Source organism: Macaca thibetana, chromosome 13 (genome assembly GCF_024542745.1).
Source record: "Macaca thibetana thibetana isolate TM-01 chromosome 13, ASM2454274v1, whole genome shotgun sequence".
Taxonomy (NCBI): Eukaryota; Metazoa; Chordata; class Mammalia; order Primates; family Cercopithecidae; genus Macaca; species Macaca thibetana.
This window is the reverse complement of record NC_065590.1, coordinates 86,261,264-86,273,702: the sequence shown is the minus strand read 5'-3', so window position 1 is coordinate 86,273,702 and position 12,439 is coordinate 86,261,264. Positions and strand designations below refer to the sequence as shown.

General features: G+C 42.9%; 2 protein-coding genes across 2 annotated transcripts in view; both read right to left on the bottom strand.

Moving 5' to 3' along the window:
• The window catches only part of HS1BP3 (HCLS1 binding protein 3), a 642,583-nt gene that overhangs the window by 393,605 nt on the left and 236,539 nt on the right, over nucleotides 1-12,439 (bottom strand). The window lies entirely within an intron of this gene.
• The window catches only part of APOB (apolipoprotein B), a 42,425-nt gene that overhangs the window by 11,494 nt on the left and 18,492 nt on the right, over nucleotides 1-12,439 (bottom strand). The window contains exons 16-25 of the mRNA XM_050754588.1: nucleotides 11,585-11,776; nucleotides 10,222-10,389; nucleotides 9,532-9,743; nucleotides 6,404-6,586; nucleotides 5,688-5,809; nucleotides 3,656-3,866; nucleotides 2,590-2,765; nucleotides 2,293-2,480; nucleotides 1,668-1,813; nucleotides 356-729 (exon numbers count right to left, since the gene is read on the bottom strand). Of these exons, the coding sequence (XP_050610545.1) occupies nucleotides 356-729; nucleotides 1,668-1,813; nucleotides 2,293-2,480; nucleotides 2,590-2,765; nucleotides 3,656-3,866; nucleotides 5,688-5,809; nucleotides 6,404-6,586; nucleotides 9,532-9,743; nucleotides 10,222-10,389; nucleotides 11,585-11,776 (1,972 nt within the window). The remainder of the gene's footprint in view (nucleotides 1-355; nucleotides 730-1,667; nucleotides 1,814-2,292; nucleotides 2,481-2,589; nucleotides 2,766-3,655; nucleotides 3,867-5,687; nucleotides 5,810-6,403; nucleotides 6,587-9,531; nucleotides 9,744-10,221; nucleotides 10,390-11,584; nucleotides 11,777-12,439) is intronic.

Here is a 12,439-nt window from a genome sequence, read left to right as displayed (position 1 = left end):
GGCATTCCTCCAGGAAGCCTTGCCTGACCACCACAGGCTTTGTTTAGGTTCCCTTGCTGAGTGCTTCTACTCTACCTTATACTTATATGCTACACTCTATCATAGCACCTCTCACACTGAATTGTAATTGCTGGCTTATCTACTTTCTGTTACTGCCTACTAGAATATTTAATACATGTGATATGTTTGATAAATATTTCTATTTGTTGAATAAAATAAAAGATTTAAAAGACTTCCAAGTAGCAAGGATGATTATCTGCTAGAAAGCCAAAGTCCTTTCCTCCCTGGAGGAGGCTCTCCTCTTAGAGCCTGCCATGAACTAGCCCTGTGCATCCTTTACCTGAGCATAGCTCACCTTGCACATTGTAGGAAAGCAGGTCAACCACAGAGTCAGCCTTCATGTGGTAATGAGCCTGAAGGCTGAAATGGTCTGTGCTGGTGTTGCCACCAGTGTAGGAGGCGGACCAGTTGTACAAGTTGCTGTAGACATTTGCAGATAGGTCTAGAACACCCAGGAGAGGCACCTGCAGTTGATACAACTTGGGAATGGTAAAAGTAGGGACTTGGAACTCTCGAGATGGCAGATGGAAATCCACAGACGTGAAGTGGAGGGCTGGTGTCCTAACAGTCTCTAACATCTTTAGATCTCTGGAGGATTTGCCACCAAAAGGCAAAGGAATCTCAACTTTCAGACTGTTCTTGTTCAAGGTATATTTGACCCGGCCATCGCTGAAATGAACAACAAAGACAACATCCCCACAGTCAGACATCAGTCATTCAAAGTTCTCTGCCTCTGACCTTCCCAGCAATATTGTACCTGCCTCATTCCCGAAGCCACTCTGCGCTTTTCCTTGTGCTACTCCTATGCCTGGACCCCTTTGCTTTTACCTCCACCTATCAAACACTCAAATCCTTACAAAGCTCTTCTAAGAGCCACTCATTATCGTTACCATCCCACCTAAGTCATAGCCAATTTGCCTCATTCTTACAGTTACATAGTTCCTTTTCTCAAAGAGCATGTCATAATTTTGCTTATATAATTAATTATTTGTCATTTGTTGGTGTCTACATGGTATCTTTCTGAGAGAAAGGACTGTATCTTATCCAATTTCTATCTTCTCACTGTACCTAGTCTAGCATTTTGCCCATAGGGGATACTTGATACAAACTTGCTAAACTGAATTGAGGCAACTTGATTTGTGGAAAGAACATAGGTGTGGAAGTCAGTAAGCCTGGGTTAAAGTATTTTCTCAGAATGCTGCCTCCATTTAGTGCTCAATGGTTGTTCTGACTCTCTGTAACTTAACAGTAAGCATGTAGTCAATAATGCCTCTAGCCATTCTGAATTCTTCACAGTCAGAGGGAGAATTTGCTTATAATAGAAGAAAGCTGAATGACCTTCCAATTCAGGTTGTACTGATAAAATATCTTAGGATGAAAGTACCAGAATCCTCCAATTACTTTCTTAGATTCTTCCTGACAGGGTTGGCATTCTCATGTTTACTAATGCAAAAATGCCACAGTGTTTGCACTAGTTATTAATCTCCTTAAAATGCTTAAATTATTTCCCTTAAAAATTTAAATTAAAAAAATATCCAAATCATGCTATGTAAAATCTTTCATTTACTTTGCACGGTTCAAGAAGCTTTGCCGGTTTCTTCTTTTACCTTTTTAAGAAGAGGTTTTCTGGGATGTGGAAGTCTGGCAATCCCATGTTCTGGAGGTTCAACTCCTTCAGGCTATTGAGGTGGTCTTGCAAAGTCTGGGTATAAGGAAGACTCCCAGACGCCTTTTGAAGCCATGAGTTCATTGCCTACAAAATGACAGGAGATTTTTAAGGTAATGGGCATGGATGAGCCTCAAAGAGCAATGAACATTAGGCACAAATCCAGATTTGACAAGTTAATTATTTAGCAGGACAATGCACTGAATGTTAAAAATAAATAACAGAAAATTATGAATCTTCGTTGACAGTCACTGATCACTGCCCATATTTATAAAAGGAACGTCTAACATAGTCAGCCTCCTAGCTAGTGTCCTGAAGCTTCCTTTGATACCACTAGGCAAAGAACTGTTCTGCTTAGTAGCATCTCTTTGATATGTATCATATTCAGCTTTGTGTAACTGGATAACTACACATGTGTGAAAGTTTTTTTTTTTTCCCAAGAATTCCCTGGGGGGCAGGAAGCATGCCTTATACATCTTTGGATACCTTCCTGCACCTAGCTCAGAGTTGAGGATGTAATTAGCACTTATACCCATGTATTTATTGACTGGCAGACTCATACTTACAACTATTAATTTGGAACCCACGTGCCGGAAAGTCATGTCTGTTTGAGGGACTCTGTGATCCAGGAGTCTATCAGCATACATATGTAAGCTCCTAAGATACTCAGAGAGATCCACAGGGAAATTGGAAGTCATTTTTTTGGTATCTACATTGGTGCCTGTGTTCCATTCAAATTCTATCTTCTCTTCATCTGAAAATACATAGGAAATAGTTGTGAGTGGTACTAGGTCAGCCTGTAACCACAGGTCTCAACAGCTGCATTACTTTGGAAGTGCTCACACAGGGGAAGAGACACGTACCGTAATGCCACGCCACCCTCTTGGAAACTGTGGAGCCATAAGCTGTAGCAGATGAGTCCATTTGGAGGAGCAGTTTGGCAGGTGACCAGTGGGCGATGATCTCACTTCTGGCTTCTGCTTGCAAACGGGGTACGGAAATAACACCTTTGATTTTTCCTTCTTCCTTTGTGTCACAACTATGGTAAAGAAAATCAGTTGGCACCAGTGATTTTGTCCTTTCAAAGGAGATATGCAGGATTAAACAGAAGTTCCATTTGCGGTGATCAAAACCAGATACAAGGATGGTTCAGAGAAACAGTCACAGATCAAATTCATTAACTTCTGAAGCCAACATTCAGCACAAATTTGCAAGCAGGTTTAGGAGAAAGAGAAGCTTTTTGAAAACTGTTTGAATCCTGTTCTGCTATTTACTAGCTCTATGACTTTGGTCAAATGATTTAAACCCTCTGAGCTACCATTTCCTTATCCATGAAACAGGTAAACTCACACTGACCTCGCAGTTTATTGTGAGGACTGAGATACTTTCTTTAAAGCACCCAGCACTGTGCTTGATACCTGAATAGTAAGTGCCTGATAAATGGTAGGAAAATCCAACTGGACATGCGCAGAGGCTTAAAATGTTGAGGGCTCGGCCGGGCGCAGTGGCTCACGCCTGTAATCCCAGCACTTTGGGAGGCCAAGGCGGGTGGATCACGAGGTCAGGAGATGGAGACCATCCTGGCCAATATGGTGAAACCCAGTCTACACTAAAAATACAAAAATTAGCTGGGTGTGGTGGCACACACTTGTAGTTCCAGCTCCTTGGGAGGCTGAGGCAGGAGAATCACTTGAACTCAGGAGGCAGAGCTTGCAGTGAGCCGAGATTGTGCCACTGCACTCCAGCCTGGTGACAGAGTGAGACTCCGTCTCAAAAAAAAAAAGGAAAATGTTAAGGGCTCTATCTGCCACTCTGAGTAGACTGTGGTGAACATGAACATGGCTTGGTCAGGTATAAAGTAGAAGAGGAATAATGAAAAGAACCACCGAGGCCTGCAGTGCAGGTCAGATGACCCTCAGCCTTCCTTACCTTAGGTGGCCCATGAGGGTGACCTCAGTAATTTTCTTGTTCTGAATGTCCAGGGTGAGTCTGTAAGACTTTCTGCCCTCAGTAGATTCATCATTAACTCTGAGGATTGTTCCAAGGTCAACATCAAAATCCGGAATTTGGACTTCACTGGACAAGGTCATACTCTGCCGATTATATTTGAATGTCATGGTAGCCTCAGTCTGCTTTACACCTGGACAAGTGTATAAGAGAATCAAGAGATGTATGGTAGGAAGCTATGTTTTGGAAGGAAAGAGAGGAAAAAGCAGAGAAACTCCAAGGAATTAATGTACTTAAACAAAAACACAATTCAGGATTTTACTGAAAATTTTAAACTCAGTGGTATTCATGTATACAAGTCTTTATGGATCGCCTATTATGAGCCTATTATGTGCTGGACACTGCTCTTGGCACTGGGGAGTCCTTGCTTTCATGGGGCTTACCTTCTGGGGGGGAGGTGTGCAGGCAATAAACAAGTAACTTGCTCATGTCAGATGGTAATGAATGTTATGAAGAAGAGTAAAACTGGATACAAGGATAAAAGAAAGAGATAGAAGAAGTGTTATTTCATACTTGGTGGTCAGAGAAGTTCTCTCTGATAAGGGCACATGTGGGCAGAGATCAGAATGAAGAGAGGTTGGAGCTATGCTGAGTTCTGGGAGGAGCACATTCCAGGCAGAGGGCCAGGAATACAAAGGCCCTGAAATGGGGTGCACTTAGCTTGTTTGTGGAACAGCAAAGGCTCACAGTCCTTCTGGGCCAGGAAGACACGACATCTCTATATTACTTTCCATCCAAGATGCCTTTCCTGGTTCCTTGCTGCCCTTGCCCTGGGCTCCATCTGCCCGACTCCCCCTTTCTTTGTAACAAGATTCCTAGGCATCCTTCGATCCATAGGCTCGTCCATTTTATATCCTTTGTAAAACAATGTTTACCAAACACTATTTCCCCAGCATGCCCTGCTCCCCCAGTGCTTTCTCTCATGGGATTTTCTTCCTAGTTTAATTTTGTGATATGCTATCCCTATATAAAAATTTTTCCAAAGTGAACACCTAATTTTGCCCCATTCCCTAAAACCTGCTCCTTCAGTTGCCCTTTCCATCTCCATAAATGGAAGCTCTGTTTTCCAGTTGCCCAGGCCAAAAACCTTAGGTTTGTCCTCATTCCCCTTTTCCTCTTACACTCAACATCCACTGTATCAGCAAATCTTGTCAGCCTAATCTTCAAAATATGGCCAGAATCCAACCCCTTCTCATATCTCCTCTGCCATTGCCCTAATCCAAAACAGCACTGATTCCTGCCTGGATTATTGTGATAACCTACATAGTAGTTTCTCTGCTCTTGTCTCCCCATAGTCTTTTCTCAACATAAACATAAATCAAATCATGAGGACTCCCCAGTGGCTTTCATTTAATTCACAGGAAGAAGCCGAAGTTCTTACCATGGCCTATGAGATCATCCTTCCTTCACCTCTCCATATCTCTCTGTCCTCATCTTCTACCTCTTTTCTCCCTGGTCTTTCTGCTCAAGCCATACTGGCTTCCTTCCTTTCCTTGAAACATGGCAGCAATATGTCAGCCTCAGGGCCTTTGCACCTACTGGTCCCTCTGCCTGTAACAGTCTTACCACACTGCTTCTCCCCTTATCTCTGTTAGGTCTCCTTATACTCACTTTACCAGGGAGACTTTCCCTTATTATTCCAAATGCACTGCTTTCCCTGCCCTTCTTCCTCCCTCTTACTCCTAGCCTTCCCTAGACCAGTCTATGCTCTGTTTTCCTCCCCAGTACTGATCTGACACTCCAAATATTAACTTGTTTGGTTGTTCACTGTAACTTCCACGAAGGCAGAGACTCCATTGTTCACTGTTCTAGCCCCAGGTCTTAAAATAGGCCTGCCACTTATTGGGTACTCAGTTAATATTTGTTAAATAGGTTAAATTACATGTGTTCTCCTCATGAATTCTGAACCTGAGACTGCGAGCAGAGATGAAGCAGCTGTGTTTTGAATGCTCACCTTCTGCTTGAGTTACAAACTTCAGGGTGTCCACCAAGGCTCTGTCCTCTCTCTGGAGCTCATAGGTTGCACTGACAGAATACTGCTCAACTTCTCCTGTAGGCCTCAGTTCCAGCTCTAATCTGAAGATGTTACAATGAAGACAGTGCATAATGTTAGAGCTTTCAAGGATGGAGATAATGTCCCCAAAACAATTCAGCCTCAAATGCAACAAAAATATGGTCCGTATTTTAACATTGTCTCTTGCCCTTAACTAAGATGATCTTTTTGATGCCTCAGTCCTACAAGAACCCAAGGCAAGGGCAGACACCAGGATTCCCAAGACTTTGGACAAGCAGAGCAGGAGTTGGCTGGTTGTTTCAGCAAAGCTGAGAACAAGCACTGGAACTTGGGGGCTGAAGACAGGGAGCCACCTAAGTATGGTGAAGGCTTCAAGCACATTGATGGGCTCCAGGAAGTTCATAGCAATGGGTCTGGAGGCTCAGAAACATGGACACTGAATTAGGAGCAAATTGGGATCTGTGCTGTGATCCTGTCCTGTGTATAAGAAAGCAAAAGGGGACACCCAACGTGTTGGCCAGAGGACCCTGCTTTAAATACCCAAAGATGGTGCAAACCCAGAAGGCTAGTGACAGGGGCTTACAACACAGAGCATTTTTTTTCCTATGCCATGCTAGGTGACCATGATGTAAAAGGTGAGAAAATGCATCTCTAACCTGGTGTCCCCGGTCAGCGGATAGTAGGGGGCGGAGTCTGTGGAACTGGCATTGGAGTAAGCGCTTGAGGTGCAGTAATTCAGGCCAGTAAAGAGTTGCTTGCAAACTGACAAGGACTGCCTGTTCTCGATGAGAGGTGGGATCACCTCCGTTTTGGTGGTAGAGACCAAATGTAACGTGTTGCTGGTGAAGAACAAAAATACCTGAGTTATTGCTAAGTCATGAATCAAAATGAATATCACAAATTCTCAGGGTGTAAATACCCCCTTATCCTTGTCTTCCCTCAGTCCACACCTATCTCTAACTATTTGATTTACTGAGAAACAAATAATATTAGAAAGAACGTCAACATGACAAGCCATGAGAGTGACTGTGGAGCTTCCAGCTGAGTTCTTTCCATGTTTCCTGTAATCCCCACAACAGTAGGCTTATGGTTCTCATTTTACAGAAGCAGAGGCTCAGAGATGTTAAATAGCTGATCACTGGGGCTGAATTTCAGTGTGCCCCTTCCTTCCTATGATGCAAGGCAAGAGAAACTGTCTCTTTCATATGAAATCCCCTACTCTCTACCTGCTTACTTCCACCTGCATTAAGCACACTCAAGTCTCCTCCCCTGTGCCCCTCGCCTATGCTCCTTTCTTTCTTTTCTTGCTTTCTCTTGGCTTCCTCACCATCAAGAGTTGTCTGCCTTTGCAGTCTCCACTTCCTCCCAACGTGCTGCACTAACTGTGCTCTGATTGCTCATTCCATCTTCTGAAAATGCTTTCATCAATGTCTCTAATGCCCTCCTTGCTCCTACATCCAATGGGCATATTTAGGTTTTATCTTCCTTGACCTCCCAGAAGCCTTCAGTAGAGTTGCACACTCATGACCAGACTAAGACCCTGGAGCCTCTCACATCTGAAGAGATGATGGCACCTTCCTTCCAAGTGTGTACTTAAAAACTTAGTACATGTAAGAAAGTTCAACCTTGGCCTGGTTTTTTCTAAGGATGCTTTCTTTGAAATAGCACATTTTCCTACAAGTATTGCTTCTCCAAGTTGGGGGTGCCATAAGACCAAGCTTTGCTGATGTGCTGGAGTCCTAATGCCAGCTTTTGCCTACCCATGGGGTGATCTCCCCTATGGCTGCTCTATGGCTTCTGCGACCTTTTGTGGCTTTGGTTCTCCTTCTTCTTCTCTGGTCACTTCTTCTAACTCATTGCTGGTTATTCCTCTTCTTCCTTTACATGTTTTCGTCTTCTCCATATTTCTGTCCTCATCTCTCATGTCTCACTCTACACCAGTTGCTGTTTAACCACAACAACCTCTGTATACTAATGATTCCCAAATCCAAATGTGGAGCCCAAGCCACTTTACTGGGCTCAGATCCACAGGTCTATTTGCCACTAGATTTCTAAACTGGTTGTTTCATAGGACATCAAATGCAGCACATCCAAAACTGAATTTGTCACCTTCCTTAAAACAAGAAGCTCTCCCACTGTAGTTCTTATTTAAGTGAAGGGTGCCTCCTTCCTCTTTTCTTCTTTCTTTTTCCCTGTCCCATACCCAATTAATCACCCAGTACTTATGATTCTGCCTCTTAGAAAGTTCTAGAATCTGCTTACTCCTTTCTATACCTGGCTTTCCTCCATTGCAGGCCATTATCAGCTCTTAGCCACACAGGATCGTAAGAGATGCCCAATGGTCTCTTCGTGTCCAGCTGTGCCTCCTTCCCACCCATTTTCCACACTAGAGTCAGAGTATTTCTTCTAAAACATCACCCCTATCTTATTTCTGCTCCCCTCTTCAACTCCTGTGCCTTCAAAAGAGTCCAAACTCCTTAGGATGGCTTCCATGGTTGGGAATGCTCTCTCCCCTGCCTACCTCTCCCCGTCATCTCTCACTTACGTTCCCTGAGCACCTTACCATTCTGCACTTCTTCCAGTTCCTTGAACCATATGCCTTTACCTTCAGGCCATTACCTGCTTTTCCTTTTGCCTGGAACACTCACTCCTTTCTCCTTTGCCTAAATGACTCTGACACAGTCCTCAGTTATCAGGTCAAGTACACTTACTTCAGAATGCATTCCTTGACTAGCACAGGCTACATGATATAAAATTTCATGGTATTCTAATACTTTCTATAACTTAGCCCTTACTTTATGATTACTGCTTGCTTTATTGTGTGTCTCCCTTATAAAATGTAAGCATTCAAAGGTCAGGGACCTTGTATGTCTCACTCAACACATGTGGCACATATTAAGCAATTAAATATACTATATTTGGCTTCTGTGAGACAGGGTCTTGCTCTGTCACGCAAGCTGGAGTGCAGTGGTGCAAGCATGGTTCACTGAAGGCTTGAACTCCTGGGCTCAATCGATCCTCCCATCTCAGTTTTCTGAGTAGCTGGAACTACAGGCATGCGCCACCATGTCTAGCTAATTTTGTTATTTTTTTTTTTTTGTAGAGATGAGGTTTTGCCATGTTACCCAGGCTGCTCTCTGAACACCTGGGCTCAAGCGATCCATCCACCTGGGGCTCCCAAAGTGCTGGGATTACAGACATGAACCACCGGGCTGGCCAATTAAGTATTATTTTTGAATGAACATATGAATGTGTCTAAAATATGAAAACTAAGGTAAATCAATGGTTGAGGGTGCCACTTAAAATGAAACTCTCCATAAGAGTCTGTATCCCATTATCACGAGGTTAGGAGTTTCATGCTTTACCTACTGAGCTAGCTACCTCAAATCAATATGTTCTTAGGTATTTTTTGGGGTGAAAAACAATTCATTTCCCAAAGATGATCTCCAGAGCTACTGTTTCTTCATTCTCAAAACAAATAGATAACAAAAAATCACAACTTAATAAAAACTAATTAAGCAGTAGGTCTTAATAAGTCTCAAAGCAGAAAGATAAAGGACAATTTAGTAAAATGTGGAAAGTAGAAGAAAAGTAATTATGTAGTTATGTAGTAAGTCTAGGCTAGAATTAAAATAGGTAACCCGGAATCTTTCCTCTCTATTTCTCTCCCACTTCCTCAGGACCTGAATAATCTCAATCAACTGTTTAGCCTGGCGAAATCCTGCAGATACATTCTCTGTTCTCTCTTTCAAACTGGCTAGGCAGACTTGGCTAAAAGAATTACCTGCCACTTAACAGCTTGACTGGTTTCTTTGGGGAAGGAATGATAAACTTCAACTGCCCAGCTTTTAGGGCAACACGAGCCTCCAGGCCTGACTCGTGGAAGAAGTTGGTGTTCATCTGGACCCCGCTCCTAGCGAAGTCTGGAATGATGATGCCCATATTTGTCACAAACTCCACAGACACGGAGGGTTTTGCCACCAGTTCGGCCTGCATCTATAAGTCAGAAAGCAACCCATTCAGATTCATTAAATACTTCAGTCCCCTGTCAGTCAGATCAACCACCTTTCTCACCTCCAGGCAAACACTTCCTGGATAACACACCTTTGGAAACATTACTGGGATTTGTTTGGAAGAAGGAAAGCAAGTTCTCATTTCTCTAGAGTTGGACTACACTACCCAGAACTAGAAAGTACCTGAGTTAACATTAGGCAAAATCAGTTTAAAAAGATGATAGGAATACTCATTTATTGAGAGAACTGAGTTCTTGTCTTGTGGCTGTACCACTACTGGAGCTGGTGAGGTGGTGCATTTTGGTGGAAGCTTAAAGTTTTTCATAAAAAATAATAAGATGATTACAATGATGATGCATTTTGTCTCGAACTGAAAACGCATTTTAAAATGTGTTTTAACAAGAAACCCACCCTGGAAGAAAATAATAACCTGAGAAATCAAAAGGCAAACAGAATCTTACATTGGCTACTTCCAGTTTCACTCCAGCCTTGATTCCAGGAGCGGTGACTCCAGATGAAGATATTTGCAACTGTAATCCAGCTCCAGTGGGGAGTTCAAAGGCATTCTCTATGAAGATGTAGTGAAGAAAAAAGTCGTTCTTTGAGCCCTTCCTGATGACCTCTCCAATCTATAGACGCAACAGGGGAGAGCAAATAAAAGTAAGTCTTTTTAAAGTCAGTTTTGTTAAATGCAACCTTCCATACATTGGAGAGTAATTCCTCTTTATCTAGAAAGGAAGGATTAGCATATTTTGATGAGCTGAATAGTTTGATAAATAAAGATCAAACTGATGTTTTTACCATTTTCAGTGAATCAGGATGGAAGAAAATTCACTAGATAGATATCATGTCATTTTCAACTGGATTCAGAAGGCTCTTAAGAATATTGCTGGGCCTCAGAGCTTTATGGACTTTAAGTATCATATATGCCATGGCTTAATTCTGGTGTTCTGGAGTCTGACTGTAAGTGAAGGTGTACTTGAAATATATTATATTATGATAAAATCATTTTTAAAAATATCAGTTTGCATTGGGTTTTATTTTTTAAATAATATTTCCATAAAATAGCTTGAGACCTGTTTTCTTAAAGTCAACATTTTTTTATCAAGCCATAGGAATACATTTATATATTTCCTTTTATTAATAAATTAATAATAAAAATTATAGCATATTTAGATAGTGAATTATAGTTTGCCAAATACTTTTTTTTATAATCATTATATCATTTCAATATTAAAAGGACCTTCAGGCCGGGTGCAGTGGCTCATGCCTGTTAGCCCAGCACTTTGGGAGGCCCAGGCTGGCGGATCACTTGAGGTCAGGAGTGCGAAACCAGCCTGGCCTACATGGTGAAACTTTGTCTCTACTAAAAGTACACAGATTAGCCGGGCATGCTGGTGCGTGTCTGTAGTCCCAGCTACTTGGGAGGCTGAGGCAGGAGAATTGCTTGAACCCGGGAGGCAGAGTTGCAGTGAGCCGAGACTACACCACTGCTCTCCAGCCTGGGAGCAAGACTCCATCTCAAAAAATTAAAAAAATAAAAATAAAAATAAAAGGACCTTCAGCAAAGGTAGAGGAAGGTATACCGAATGTTGTTTTCCAGATGAATAAATTAATGCTCTTAAAAATATAGCTAACATTATGAATAGCTTAATTTCTAAATGTTAACAGCTCCTTGTGATCCAAGAGTCATCTCAGTGAAATTCAAGGCAAACCTGCATCTTTGAAGAAAGTACAAGCATCTTTTCTGTCTTGTGCAGTTGTGATCATAAGGGCATCTGGGCGATCTAAAAAAACCAATGTCTGGTCTCATGGCTGACTTACCATCTGAGGGATCCCCTGCAGAGTGCGGGCACCCGTCAGGAGCAGTTTTCCAAGGAGCTGGAGGTCATGGAGCCTGGCAAAGCCAAGCTCCTCTCCCAAGATGCGGAGGTAGGCTCTGGCTTCCGGGACTTCTTTGGATTTCAAATCTTCAATCAGCTTCTGAACAGTGAACATCATTCCATTTACCATGTCCTGAGAGTTTAGTAATAAAATGGCCAGTGAGATGTCAGCAATGTCAAACACCTTTTAGTTCCCAATGTGGGACCTGTCTGCTGCAGCCAGGATGGGCCTAAAAAAATGCTTCAGGTGAGGAACAGGGAGACACTGAAGTCCAGGCTAATTTCTCTAAACAGAGATGAAAGAACTAAGGTCTTGTCAGGGATAGTGGCACTCTTAAAGCTATTCTTTTTTTTTTTTTTTTTTTTTTTTTTTTTTGAGACGGAGTCTCGCTCTGTCGCCCAGGCTGGAGTGCAGTGGCGCGATCTCGGCTCACTGCAAGCTCCGCCTCCCGGGTTCACGCCATTCTCCTGCCTCAGCCTCCCGAGTAGCTGGGACTACAGGCGCCCACAACCGCGCCCGGCTAATTTTTTGTATTTTTAGTAGAGACGGGGTTTCACCGTGGTCTCGATCTCCTGACCTTGTGATCCGCCCGCCTCGGCCTCCCAAAGTGCTGGGATTACAGGCGTGAGCCACCGCGCCCGGCCTAAAGCTATTCTTAATTTAAAAATCTGTAGACATAGTAAGATGTGGTGGGTTGAGGGGAGGGGTCCCTGCTCTCCAGTATGCCAGGATCCTCAAGATTAGAAGATCCTCTGTCTCCCACCCATTCCCTGCTTAGCCTTCTCTTCTTTGACC